The 13,797-nt window shown below is 50.4% G+C and overlaps 1 protein-coding gene across 4 annotated transcripts in view; it reads right to left on the minus strand.

The window, feature by feature from the left end:
- Positions 1-1,900: 1,900 nt before the first annotated feature.
- Igfn1 (immunoglobulin like and fibronectin type III domain containing 1) overlaps positions 1,901-13,797 on the minus strand; it is an 83,022-nt gene continuing 71,125 nt past the window's right edge. For 3 of the 4 annotated variants that reach the window (XM_060364363.1, XM_060364365.1, XM_021636632.2), the window contains 11 exons: positions 13,418-13,717; positions 12,516-12,815; positions 11,838-12,011; positions 10,669-10,797; positions 7,709-8,011; positions 6,905-6,993; positions 5,595-5,790; positions 4,448-4,747; positions 3,433-3,759; positions 3,281-3,326; positions 1,901-2,889 (listed from right to left, as the gene is read on the minus strand). In XM_060364363.1, the coding sequence (XP_060220346.1) occupies positions 3,304-3,326; positions 3,433-3,759; positions 4,448-4,747; positions 5,595-5,790; positions 6,905-6,993; positions 7,709-8,011; positions 10,669-10,797; positions 11,838-12,011; positions 12,516-12,815; positions 13,418-13,717 (2,141 nt within the window). In that variant the 3' untranslated portion in view covers positions 1,901-2,889; positions 3,281-3,303. The remainder of the gene's footprint in view (positions 2,890-3,280; positions 3,327-3,432; positions 3,760-4,447; positions 4,748-5,594; positions 5,791-6,904; positions 6,994-7,708; positions 8,012-10,668; positions 10,798-11,837; positions 12,012-12,515; positions 12,816-13,417; positions 13,718-13,797) is intronic. The other variant, XM_060364364.1, reaches the window with a different exon arrangement.

The following is a 13,797-nucleotide window of genomic DNA, read 5'->3' on the forward strand; positions in this document are numbered from 1 at the left end:
TGAAAAGAAATGTATTGCTGTTGATGGTGGCAACAGTAGAGCCTGAAGCCAAATGAGAGGCTGTTCTAAACCAGGACTGTGTGGCATTAGCCCATCCTGCTCTACCCATCAGAAGCTCCACTGACCTCTGTCTATCTGTCCTCCAGCTACTCAACTCCATCCCAAGCAGTGGCTTCTCAAGAACTTGATGAAAGATGCATGCCCATTTATCTAGTACAATGCTGCAGGGGGTGGGGGGCAGACTCTCAGACACTGGGAGTCTGTCCAGAAAGGAATTAAAGCAAGGGGCAGCTGGCAGTGCTCAGGGCAGAGAGCAGACACTGCACAGACAACCTAACTATAGGACAAACATAGGCTGGGCTAATAGCCACAAGTCTGGGCCGTTAGGGTTATCATTGTTAACATCACTCCCACACCCAGCTGCGGGTGAAATAGCAATTGTGAAATATCAAAATGATTGTCTTCCTGAGGGATCCCACTGCTTTTATAATATTAGCCTCCTAACCATTAATATAGTATATCCACTTATTTATGCTTTTTTTCAGTAAAGCTTTATTATTTCTCCCTGTGTGTTTTGTTCATTCTGTATTCTATTTATTCCTAGGTGTTTTGTGTATTTGTTGCTATCCAAAGTGGTAATACTGGTGTTTGGCTTTTTGAGCATGGGCATTTGTAGGTGACTACACTACTGCTGAGGACTGCCCCTCCTCACGACAATCATTAACAAGTTACGTGCCCTGGGCACAGGGTTTCAGGCACCTTTGTGCCTGTGTGTGCTATGAGCCTTGAGAGCACTTCCTTCCTTCCTTCCTTCCTTCCTTCCTTCCTTCCTTCCTTCCTTCCTTCCTTCCTTCCTTCCTTTCTCTCTGTGTAGCCTTGACTGTCATGGACACTCTGTAGACCAGGCTGGCCTTGAACTCACAAAGATCCACCTGCTTCTACTTCCTGAGTGCTGGGATTAAAGGCATGTGCTACCGCCACCCAGCTCCAAAGTGGTACTATCTTTAAAGAAATATTTTCTAGTTGATTTCTGATGATTATGGAAATACCAACTGCTTTTAGTTAGATTCTTTTATCCAAACTCCTGTTAAATTCTCTTAGTAGTCTGTGCTGTGGAGCTCTGTCCTCTGGGCATGGTATAGCCATGGCCATATTGAAATCAGAGTGGCTGTGGTTTCTCATGAGACTCACGAGGTTGGACACACCAACATTCTCTCATGGATGGAAGGAAGGGCTCACAAAGGCTCATGGGGCACATAGACACAGATGCCTCTAACCCCATCCCCAGGCTAGTGATTGTTGAGAGGCCCATGCTTCATCAGTGGCGTGATCGCCTGCAAATGCCCACGCCCAGGTGAGCAGCCCCAGCTGAGTTCCGGTCACCACGCTGGATGTGGACAGAACCATTTCTCTGGCTAGCTGCTGCCCTCTCTGCCTGGGAGGAATAGAAACAGACTCCTCGGGAAATTCCATGCAATACTTGATGCCTAAGGAGGGACCCCACAGAACTGGGGATACATTTGAGAGGTACAGTGGTGTTACCACTGCTCTTATAATAAGACACATAATCAAGGTTTCTCCATCTGAAGGTGGGGTGTCCCTGGGAGGATTTCTAGGGTAGGTCTCTATGAAGTATGGGGTGATATGCCTTTTAGTAAGTGAGGCCAACCATATGAATGAAAGAATGTCTGTAAATGGCTGATGGACTAGAGAATATATTCCAGTCCCTAAAAGTAACATGTGTTGGATAGGATCGTGAACAGGCCCTGGCTGCAGCTGCGCGGACTTTGCCATGGGCGATAAGAATGCCCTCTTATGGCCTCAGTGGACATCCACAAGCATGCCCATACACATACATTCACACAGAGAAATGAAATTAACTTTAGCAACAACAACAAAGGCAGGGGGAAAAATCTTCTATTCAGCAGAGATGGCAGCTTCGTTATGGCTCACTATAACTGATAATTAGGGAATCTCTGCAACTAAAATGTTCTAACTGAAAAATACCTTACTAAAAAGCTTCTTTGATAGGCTTTCATTACGATAGGGAAAATAAAAGCAACACTGACAAAACCATCTTTTGAAATGACTTAAAAAGGGGATGAAATAGTCTTTTGACAGCCTGGACTGTGGGGCCATGGAACATGCGGTCGGGTGGGGATGGAAACATGGATGGACTCTGAGGGCTATGGACATGGAGTAAGTAAGTAATTCTGTCCCTCCTTGAGAACAGGCTGCTCTGTAGGTCTTGAGGTAATTAGTCCTGATGCACTGTCTCACATGAGCCATTGGGCTAGCTGACAAGACCCGCTACTGGTTTATCAATGGCAGAGGTTCTCATGAATATCAGGGATGGAAGACATCAGAGGAAGGACAGACATCACTGTGAGGATAGGGAGTGATGGGAACCTCCACTCAGAGGCTTTGGGGTCTGACCTCCAGCCCACCGGCCCCAAGTTCCCCTGAGAAGAATCCACTTTCTCAGTCTGCTGTTTTAATGAAGTGCAGACAGGGCCTCATACACATAGCTGTGATGGCCTCTGCCCTCCATGACTTTCCATTCCGCTGGTCACAGTGGGCTCAGCTCCCACCCTGTGGGCCACTCGGAGCTCCGTCCAGAGGGGAGAACAAAGGCACCTGCAGTGACAGGGTCACGCTGAGCCACAGTCAGGCTCAACACCACATCCTCCATCCTTCTTCTATTTCTTCTTCAAGGACTTCGGCTCTACTGCTCACACCTCACCAGAAGCTGCCTTGTTCCTGTCTCACCCAGGAACAGCCACTGTCATGCTGGACTGGCTCCTCGGGCCAGTGTGGGTATCTCCATCCATTTCATGGCTGTAGGGCGGGGCAAGGCTAGGATTCCAGGCCGAGCGGGCTAGGCGTGTTCTGCAAGACATGGATATTTCAGATGATCCTGAAGGGGCAGAGGCCAGTCCCACACCTGACCTGTGTGAAGACTCCACAGTACTGGGCACAGGCTGACCCAGAGCACCGAAGTACTTTCTTATTGACGTATATTATTTCCTTACTGAAAGGAGCCCACCGATGAGAGACTCAGCATGGCCTTCTAAATATTCCTATCTGACACAGTTACAAAAGGACATGCAAAGCAAGAGTCTTATGTCTCATCCTGAGGCATGTGCCAGGCCACATGGAGATACTTAAGTAGGTAGTGTGGGGCCCCAATGTAGCCAATGTCTCATTTTACAGGTGGGCAAATCAAACTGAGGGGGATTTGTGATGCTCAGGCTAAATGCACAGCCGAATGAATACTCACAGAGACAGGCAGAAGTCCAAGGCTCACAGTGTACCAGCTGAGTCACCTAGAGAGGACAGGCCTCTGAGGGATTCCTGAGGCCAAAGACTACTTCTCTGCCTCTCCCTTCTATTCCCGGGCCACTTGGTCCCCTGCAGGGCAGCCATCAATACCTGTAACGATGAGGGTGGCTGTGCTGACGGCCTGTCCCAGTGGGTTCTTGGCCACAGCCATGTACTCGCCGCTGTCCTCGGGGGACACGCTGGGGATGACGAGGGAGCACACGCCCAGCATGTCAGTACTGTACATCTCGGGGTTTCTGTCCAAGCTTTGGCCGTTCTTGAACCAGGTGATGTGGGGCTGGGGTGAGCCCCGCACGGCACAGGTCATGCGGCACTCGCAGCCCTGGGGCAGAAGGTGGGCCCGCAGCCCCACCAGGAAGCGAGGCTTCTGGCTCAGCTTGGGTTCCCGGTGTGGGGGAGCTTTGACTGTGAACTTGTCTGTGGTAAATTCCGGGGCAAAAGGAAGGATGGTTAGAAAAAAGAAGGCCTGACTGGAACCCAGGCTTAGAGAGTCCGTTAGCTGAGCCTTTCCCCACATCGCATCTACACAGCCTGGTACTCTTTTTAATCCCTTTCCTAAAATTATGTTTGGATTTTTTTAAATTCTTAAAAATTTTTACTTTAAAATGTATTGTGTATAAATCAGAACACAGAGAGACAGAAACAAGAATAAAAACTTATATTCTCACTACCTGTAGACCACTGTAGCTGACATTTTGGTGTAGAACTTTCTAGACATTTTTGCATTTTATAGAAGTAAAATGATGCAGCTAGTTTTGTAACTTTTTCTTGTGACCCTTTAAAGATCTATACCTATTTGATTTATAAAATATACTTTGTTTTTAGAGAAATACTAACTTCTATATTTAATTTATTGCTTACAGTTCTTTTTGAGAATTTACCCAAAGGCCTCTAGGCAATCTGATACTCACAACCTGACTCTTTCTTCCCATTGATGTAAGGCCCACCCTAAGTCCAGTGCAGTGGCCTTCAGTACAGTGCACTGAGCAGGAAGTGGGAGGGACAGTCCATATCTGGCTAGACTAAAGTGCCCCATCCCACACATTCCACCACCAGGATTACAGGAGCAGACAGCTGAGCTCCTCCCACTTTGGGGGACCCTTACCTCTGTGCCTGGGGATACACCAGGGTTGGCTGGTGTCTGAAGGTTTACTGGTTCCTAGCTCATTCTTTGCCAGAACCCGGAAATGGTACTCATGGCCAGGGAGGACCCCCAGGAGGGTGAAGCGGTTGGTGTGGACGCGGTCGGCCACCTCATGCCAGGACCCATGGGATGAGGAGCGCATCAGCACTGTATAGTACAAGGGGATGCCCCGAGCCTCATCTGGAGAAGGTTCCCATTGGATCGTCACTGTCCCGGGCACATTCTCCTGCAGGTAGATGGACCCCGGTGCCTGTGGACATGCTGAGAGAGAGAGAGAGAGAGAGAGAGAGAGAGAGAGAGAGAGAGAGAGAGAGAGAAAGCAGAGAAGCTGTGCTGCAGAGGAACCACAAAAATTCTGCTACAGTCTTCTCCAGGACCCCAAGTCTCCTGGGAGTCCCAAAGAATGCAGTGTTGCCAGGCAGGTGATGTGCCAGAGGGAGCTAATTCTGGATATACAATTATCTCTACAAGGTAAAAAATATCCTCCAAAGAATCCTTTTCCTTTTTTTTTTTTTTTTTTTTTTTTTGAGGCAAGGTTTCACCTCTGTAACCCGGGCTAGCATTAACTCTAGATTTTGCCTCAGTGTCCCAAGTCTGGGATTATAGGTATTCACCACCACAGATGACTTCCAAAAAATACTTATTACCTCACTTTCTAAAAAAAAGATAAAATGACAGGACGTGGACAGAAGTCAGAGTTTTCATAAAATCAAATCACCAATCCCTATTTTAAGTCCTGAACATTCCTGAACATTAAGTGCTGGGGAGTGAGTCATTCCAGGGAAGGGACAACCTTAACTTGACAAGGGTCCTGGGCAGTTCTTCCCAGGCACCTCTGCAGTGTCCTGCGGTGCCCATCAGTGATACAGTGGTGGGAACCACATTCGCTCTTGGACTCCAGAAGAAGAGCAGGTAAGAAGTGAGGATGAGTGTCTCCATGTTCATGGGTCAGAACAATGGGGGCTTTCAGGGACTCTCCCTCTGCCCTGCTTCCTGCGCCTTCAAGTACACATGGTCCACAGTGTGGTCACGTCACACACTCAGTGTGTGTCCAGGACATGTGCAGCCTCCACACCTTGGTCAGAGTCCACAGCTGAGCCGGCCTCACCTGCCACACTGATGAAGAAGCTGTAGGTGGCTTCCTTCCCCTGTAGGCTTTTCAGCATCACAGTGTACTGGCCTTGGTCCGAGAAGCTGGCTGCAGGAATCAGAAGCTGGGTGAGGCCGTCTTTCATGGTGGTCACACTTCTTTTGCTCAAGGGCAAGCCATCCTTCATCCAGGTCACCTCAGGCATGGGGGCAGCCTGAGGAACAAGAGCAAAGACAGACTGACAACAGGAAGTTGTTTTTTTTTAAAGTGTCTGTTCGAATAAATTGTTTAGTTAGCATATAAAATAACAGTTTTCATTATGACATTTTATTGTGTCTATGTCACTGTCTTCCTGATATTCACTGCTGCACACACACACACGCATGGGAGAGAGAGAGCGCATGCTGTTTTTTCTTTCTTTCCTTAAGGCCATTACCCTCCTTTCTGGTCCCCTGTCCTTCGTGATTTCTTCCTCCCTGATCATTGTTCTTCATGGAGGAAATTTTACAAAAGTGAAAGTATGTAAGCTAGGCCTAATATAGAAGGGCAAGAAGAGCATTCTAGGCCAGAAGGGGGTGCCCGAGCACACGGAGATGAACAAGGAACTGGTTAGGAATAGGCTGTCAGGGAGGTGGTGAAGTGTGGGGTTAGCCAGTAAGGATGGAAGGATGGTGGGATACGAAGGGAGGCAACACACAGAAAGCTCGGAGGACAGGGCCCAGATTACTACTACCACTCGGCCTTTTGGTAAGCTCAAGGGAGCAATGGAACAACCCAATGCCGTGTGAGGACATTTAAACACAGAGAGGTTAAGATATTGTCTAGAGCCAAATCAGTTAGTGATGATGGCATCAGGCGGTTTGTGTTTTCACTACCACACTAGTCAGGTGCTGTTGATATTGGATGAGGATATTCCAGAGCCAAACTCTGATCATTCATTCACTTGCACAAAAAAGTATTCCAAAAGCAAAAATGATTATCTACGCTGCCGGCTCCCTCGGTTCCCAGACTAAGGTGGGGAGGGTGAAGGGATGCATTAATTTGGAGATGCAGTATCAGATGCAGTATCCCCTCTACCATTAGAGGGGAGTGTACCCTATACACTGTACAGGAAAGGCCAATGCCACCCAGATGTCAATGGGCAGCATGGCTTCAAGAGCCATTTTCCTTCCTACCCACCTCACACTGGACCTAATTTCCAAGACAAGCGCAGGTCAATGACTAGGGCTAAAGAAGGATGAGGAAGAGAGGATACCCCAAAATTGTCTAGTTTCCTGGTTGCTCTGGGGCTTCCAAGCCCTGCCACATACCCTTCCAGGAATACTTACTTCAAAGGACACAGGAACTCGAATGCTGTCCCCAGCCCTGACCACCAGTGTATCCTTTGTGCTGGAGTCCATGAGGAACTTGGGACAGACTAGAACACACAAGATGGCTTGTCACCTCCCTCCACAGTTGGTCTGCAGCTCAGGTCACATTAGGGAGAAAGACCGGGAGCTGACAGGGACAGTCTTGTGGGAGGGTCAGAAGTAGAGACAAAGCAGCCAACAGGGAAGGTGAAGGTTGGAACAAGGGAGGGCGGGGACAGCTGCATTTTTGTTTGGGGGTGAGAGACATTAGACCATTCTTGGTCACATCCAGTAAGGGACAGAGGCACGACAAGAGTCTTAGGTTCAGGACTCAGGAGCTCTTTACCTTTTATTGTAATTGTCTCCTTATTGTCACAATGACAGCCAGAGAGACTGGGTACAGCTCACAAAGACCAGGTATTTGCTTCTAGTGATTAAGACCCAAAGGGAAACACAATCCGTGTAACAGGGACCTGGGTCACGTGCTCTCTCAAAGTATGAAGCACCCGGGCCTTGGGGTCACTTGTTTTAAACCCTGGATCTGGGCCATAACCATGGGGAGACCTTGGGGGAAGCATCGTGGACTGTTTCCATCTCTGTACACAGGGGATCAAGAATATTTACCATGTGGGGCAGGAGCCATAATGAGAACGCATTTCTAAGAGGCACTTGGCTCGGTACCCGGTGCCACCCCTCTGTTAAGAAGGCAGCTGGTGGCTCCATAGCTGGTGCCTCTCAGGAAGGGTCCATAACACTCAGGGTGGGGAAGGGCGTGATACTCACCCGTAGCAGGCATGGCATGAACCAGTGTGTCCAGAGAAGTGGCCTGGCCGTGGCCCCCATCGTTAACTGCCGTCACCCGCACAAAGTAGCCTTCTCGGGGCCGAAGGCCCTTGGCTGTGAAGGTGGTGCCCGGCACAGTGCCCACGTGGCATGGGCTCCACTGAAGGCTGTCTGAGCCGCACAACTCCACAATGTATCCCTGGGCTTCATCATTATCCTGGGTGTCCGGCCCCACCCAGCTCAGGGTGATGCTAGTGTCCGTCGTGTGTGTAACCTGGAGGTCCCGCACAGCCCCTGGAGGTCCTGACCAGGCACAATGGAAATTTCAGGAATGTGTTAGTGTCCCCTGAGGAGTCTTCCTAGGGGCTTGGGATTCTTTTTTTCCTCTTAGGGATTTCTGCACAAACTACCTAAAATTGATCTTGTGCCTCAACTATGCATGCGGGTCCCTGGCTATCTCATCTGTCACACAACCAACGTGCCAACCCCTAACTGTCCTGTAATCCTAGAAAGCTGGTGCTTTTAGTGGATAACCTTTTACGCTCTGGTGTGTCTGGCGACTGGAGCTCTACATCTGGATGCTGAGTCGTGACTCTTAGTTGGGAACAACACCAGCACGGGCTTGTTGTTCTTCACCTGGTGAGTGGTAACAACAGCAGCTCTACCTACCCACGGGGACCCTGGAACAAGCTAAAAGCATGGCATGCATGAACGCTGCACCGCAGTATGGAGTCAAGACTAGCTGCGCACTAAACAACCTGTGAGATACTAGCCCCAGGGCTCCAGGACTGCTAAGGAATCACTGGTACTTCGAAACATGGCCCAGGGGAGTGCCTCTCAGCCTTGAATTTGTTCTCAAACCACTGGAGACTTTGTTAAAAACACAGGCCCTTTTACCCTGCCTACAAGATGTGCAGGGATAAAGATGGAGCACAGACCTACCAATGCCTGGCCCAAACTGAGACCCACCCTATGGGAGAGAGCCAACCCTTGACACTATTAATGACATTCTGCTCTGCTCCCACACAGGGGCTTAGCATAGCTGTCCTCTGAGAGGCTTTACCTAGTAGTAGATCGAAACAGAGCTAAGACTCACAGCCAAACACTGGGCGAAGTGTAGAGAGTCTTGTGGAAAAGTGTGGAGAAGGATAAAAGGACCTGGAAGTGACAGGAGCTCCACAAGAAGACTAACAGAGCCAACTAACCAGGGCCCCGAGGGGTGGAGACTGAAGCACCAACCAAGGACCATGCATAGACTGGACCTAGGCCCCCTACACAGATGTGGCCAATGGGCAACTCAGGCTTCATGTGGGTTCCTAACAAGGAAAACGGGCGTTGTCTCTGACACGGATTCTGTTGTCTGCTTTTTGTTCACTCCCCCTGGTGGAGTTGCCCGAACAGACCACAGGGGAAAGGGATGCACTCAGTTCTGATGTGACTTGCTGAGCTGAGGTGGGTGGGCAGTGGGGGAGTCCCCTTTTCTGAGAAATGGGGAAGGAGAGGGGGAAAGAAAAAGGGAGGATGGAGCCAGGAGGAGAGGAGGGAGGGGGCTATGATAGGGATGTAAAGTGAATAAATAAATAATAAATAAACAAATATTTAAAGATGACAAAATAACATAATAAAATACATAATAATTTGCAACCAGAAAACAAACAAAACACAGATCCTAATTGAGGTGTTCTAAGGTGCAGCCTAAGATATCCTTCTTTCTTTCTCCTTCCTTCCTCCCTTCCTCCCTCTCTTTCTCCCTCTCACCCTCCCTCTGTCCCTCCCCTTCCTTCCTTCCTTCCTTCCTTCCTTCCTTCCTTCCTTCCTTCCTTCCTTCCTTCCTTCCTTCCTTTTCATTCATCTATCTATCTATCTATCTATCTATCTATCTATCTATCTATCTACCTACCTACCTACCTACCTACCTACCTGAAATATGTGTCTCCTTCTGTTCAGCTTTTTAGTCCTGAGGCCGCAGATGTGTGTGTCACTACACATGGCCTGAGTTTCTGCAAGGTTCCCAAGTGACATTTCCGGTTTACAGATTTTGCTCAATAGTAAGGGTCTAGAAGATATAGTTAGCTGCTGTGGCTGCTGCAGACAGTCATCCTATTTCCTTCCTCCATCCCCCAACACAGATGAGAGAGCCAGAGGTCAGTAGAATACGCTGCTGTTACTATTGCTGTTCAAACAGTTCACTGCACAGCTGACTCTACACTTGTCTCCAGCATGCTGCTGCCTTGATGGCTTACACGGCAGCCTTGGTTGAGGTGCTCAGAGTGATGTCTCCTAAACTCTCTCCATGGAGTGAAGCTTTTGATAGGGCTGTTATGAGAAGTGTTCTCCACTTGAATCAGGGGTTTGAATCAAAGTTAGACAAGTGTCTTCTCTGTGGGGCATGGGCATGCAGAGGCTGGCATCATACCTCTCTTTAATGACAGATCTTTTGCTGTTTTTGTTGTCCAGAGAATGTCTCCTGACATCTCTGATGCTGCTGAGACCACAGATAGGCAAATGCTGGGCTAGGCTGTTTAGCCACTAAAGACAGAGGCTGGGGTGAGTGTCCCCAGCTCTGGGTGCAGTGCTGGCCCCCTTGCATGTGATGACCAGCATGAACTGGATAGAAAACTGAAGCTAAGCTTCCCTGCTACCTCTTCCCCAGGGACTACCCGGTAGTGTAGTGGGTGATAGAACTGGGCTAGCAGGGAGGTGGACCTTCCCAGAGGCCAAAGCAAAGATGACATGTTCTAGCCAAGTTCTCATCTCTACTGCCTGGCCCCTGGACCTGTTTGATTTCAATTTAAGCCCTTTAAAATACATCTCATCCTAGTGTTTTTTTCAACCTTGACTTCCATCCCTCCTGAACATCTACCTCTAAACTGCCTCTGACCTGTGAGTTTCTGTCCCACAGTGTCAGAGCTATCCCATGCACATCCCTCCCCCACATCCTGGATTGATGCCTTACTTACTCATGGGATCTCGAGCAAAGACAGCATCCGATGGAGGCCCAGGCTCTCCAGGGCCCGAGGGAGCCACAGCTGTGACCCGGAACTCATATTGGCAACCCTGTCGCAGATCTACCACAGTGTACCTCCTTTCTGTGAAGACCACATCCCATATTAGTCTCCGTGGTGGGATCAGAACCTTGGAGCTCAGCACCTCCAAGTTCAGAAGACCAAGCATGGGGTCTAACATAGCCCTCCAGCATCGCACCAGCCAGGTGTGACAGAGAGAGTGGCTTCCAAGGTGAAAAGAGACTGCTCAAGGTGTTTTCATCCCCATCCTGTCTGGCTCTGCCACAACCTTGCCAGATGGTCTTGATGGCACTTTGGTGGCTCTGCATCACACTGCCTCACAGAGTTGTAATACTTACTGAATGGTGATGTTAGAGATGCGGATATGGCCCCCAAGGGGCTGTAACTCCTAAGTGGCATGGACATTACAGGACCCCCAAGGGGCTGTAACTCCTAAGTGGCATGGACATTACAGGACCCCCAAGGGGCTGTAACTCCTAAGTGGCATGGACATTACAGGACTCCTGCCAATTTGTTGTGAGCCCGGTGTTGAGCGTCCAGTACACACAGAGCACAGACATGCACAGGGTTCTGGAAGCTTCCTTAACACCTGGCCCAGCCTTAGCCTTTTCCATCTCTTAGCCTTTCTTTTCTCTGGAAGCAGCTACCATCTAGGAGGGTCGGTTGTGGCACTTCCATCTCTGATATCAGTGAGGCAGCTGAGATGTACAGAGGAAGGGGGCTGGCAATGGCCAAAGCCTGAAGTCAGGGGTGGGAGGGAGCTAGGGAAGACAGCTTTACTCCTGGATTTCAATCTCAGACTTCTGCCCCAGGGGTCCTCAAGCTCAGCTCTGCTGATAGACTTTGCTGGGATGGGGTGTTTAGCAGCATGCTGGGCTTCTTTGCACAAGCCCTCAGGAGCACCTACTCTCCGCCCAGCTGTGACTATTGCAAGTAGCTCTAGACATTGCTAAATGTCCCCTGTGGGGACAAAATCACCTCATCTGAAAAGCAACTATGTTAAACTGATCTGCACTAGCAATACCAAGGGGCCCTATAGCCAGGAGAGGCTCTAAGACTACTTGGAGTGGGGTTGGTGAGAAGCTGCCCTCAGGCCAACTCACCAGACACGGGCTGCTCATTCACAGCCATCCAGGTGTTGCTCCCCTTCTTGCGCTTTTCAACCAGGTAGCCCAAGATGTGGGCACTGCCAGGGCCCCGTGGTGCCACCCATGTTAGCGTGATGCTCTGGCTGGAGGCTGACAGGATGGCTGGGGCAGAAGGAGGCCCTGGGAGAGCTGAGGGCAGAGGGTGCCAGTCAGCAGAGGTTGAGGCAAGCACCAGCTCATGGAAGAGGGCAAGGGGAAGCTAGGGGGCACAGTCACACTTTCCTGAAGCACTCCAGTGCTGGGTCAGCTTTTTCTAGGACGCTATTCTGGCCGCTCTGGGACAGAGATGATGGAACAGAAATTTTTCTCTAGCTCTAGATGGAGTCTAGAGCCAGTTTGGAGACCCCTTAACCATGCCCAGATAGCTTGTTGTAGAACAGGGGTATGTGATAGAGAGGAGTATTGACCAATATGCAGATCCCGAGAGAAGGGGGCTGTGTGTCTCAACCTGAAAGAACCCCAAAAGGCTACAAGATCCCAAAATAAGCTGTAGCAATGGGTGTCCACTGTGCTCTAGAAGGACTTTAAGCCTCCCCATACCCCACCCTACAAGCATAGCTAGCAGCCCTCAGCCTCTGGGCACACCAGAGAGGGCAGAAGAGTTCTCTATCCAAGTGACATCTGCTCTCTCACCTTCAGGAGCCACCAATATCTCCTCCGATTCCAGGGCCTCTCCGGCCCCCTCTGAGGTCACAGCCCGCACACGGAAGGCATACTTCCTGCCTTGCTCCACGCTGCTGTCAGTGAAGCTGGTACTGTCTGGTGGGGGCTCGCCCACCTTCAGCCAAGTGCTCCTTCCAGCCTGCCGCCTCTCCACCACATAGTGCTGCACGACCTGGCCCCCATCATCCCTCGGGGGCCGCCAGCAGAGGCAGACACCTGCTTTGTGACAATCCTGCACCTCCAGGGGTCCCTGTGGGGGCTGAGGCTTGTCTGAGGACCCATGGAAAGGAGCAGGAGAAGAAAGGAGTCAGAGAAACTGGGAGGGGGCCGGGTTACTTAACTCCTCATCGATGGATAAGTCTGCAAAGGGGTGGACTGCCCAGAGATGCATTGTTCCTGGCATAGCCAGAGGCAGAGGCAAGGTGCCAGCTCATGGGGAGGCTCCAAATGTCTCTTGGTGTCTCTGGTCTCTCCCACCCCAGTCCTGCCCTAGGAGAAACCATGGAACCTCCAGCCTGTACCCAGATAGCATGGGCTACTGCTTAGCACTCTGGCATAGGCAATCTGACTTTGCTGGTACAAGTTTGGAGCCACCATTCCACCGAGTGTCTTCCCCAGGCTCTGTTGTATTGGAGCTCACAGAGGTACAGGCTAGTCCTCCACCAGCCTGTACTTGGCCCTGGTTTATCTCTTCTTCCTAGGCAGTCTGGGGACAGGGAAGTGAGCTAGTAGGGGTGGCTTTGAATTTGAATTATCATGCAAATGAGGACCAAAGGCTAGCAAGTCCATCCCCTAGCCTGTCCAGGCTACCAGGGAGGACCTGGGATCCCAGAACCCTGAGGCCCTAGTTGGAGAACAGGTGGGGTCAGCACCTATAACTTGCAGAGTAAACTCGGCCTGCACGCAGCCTCCCTCACTCCTCAGCGTCACGCTGTACTGGCCACTGTCCTTCCTGCACGCGCTGGGGAGGCACAGTCGTGTATAGCCATCCCCTAGGGCCACCTGGACGCCCCTGTGGTTGCTGCCTGCCACCTCGTCCCCATCTTTCCTCCAGGCAGCCTGAACAGGGAGGTGGCTCTGGAAAGGGATTTTCACAGTCACTGGCTTCCCAGCCTTGAACACCAGTGGCTCTCTCAGTGTCTCTGTCACATCTGGAGCGATGGTGGGGGGATCTGGAGAAAAAGTAACACAAAAGAATCAGAGAGAACCAAGCCCTGGGTCCCCGGGGACCATGGAAAGAGCCTAGAGAAGG

Source organism: Meriones unguiculatus, chromosome 11 (genome assembly GCF_030254825.1).
Source record: "Meriones unguiculatus strain TT.TT164.6M chromosome 11, Bangor_MerUng_6.1, whole genome shotgun sequence".
Taxonomy (NCBI): Eukaryota; Metazoa; Chordata; class Mammalia; order Rodentia; family Muridae; genus Meriones; species Meriones unguiculatus.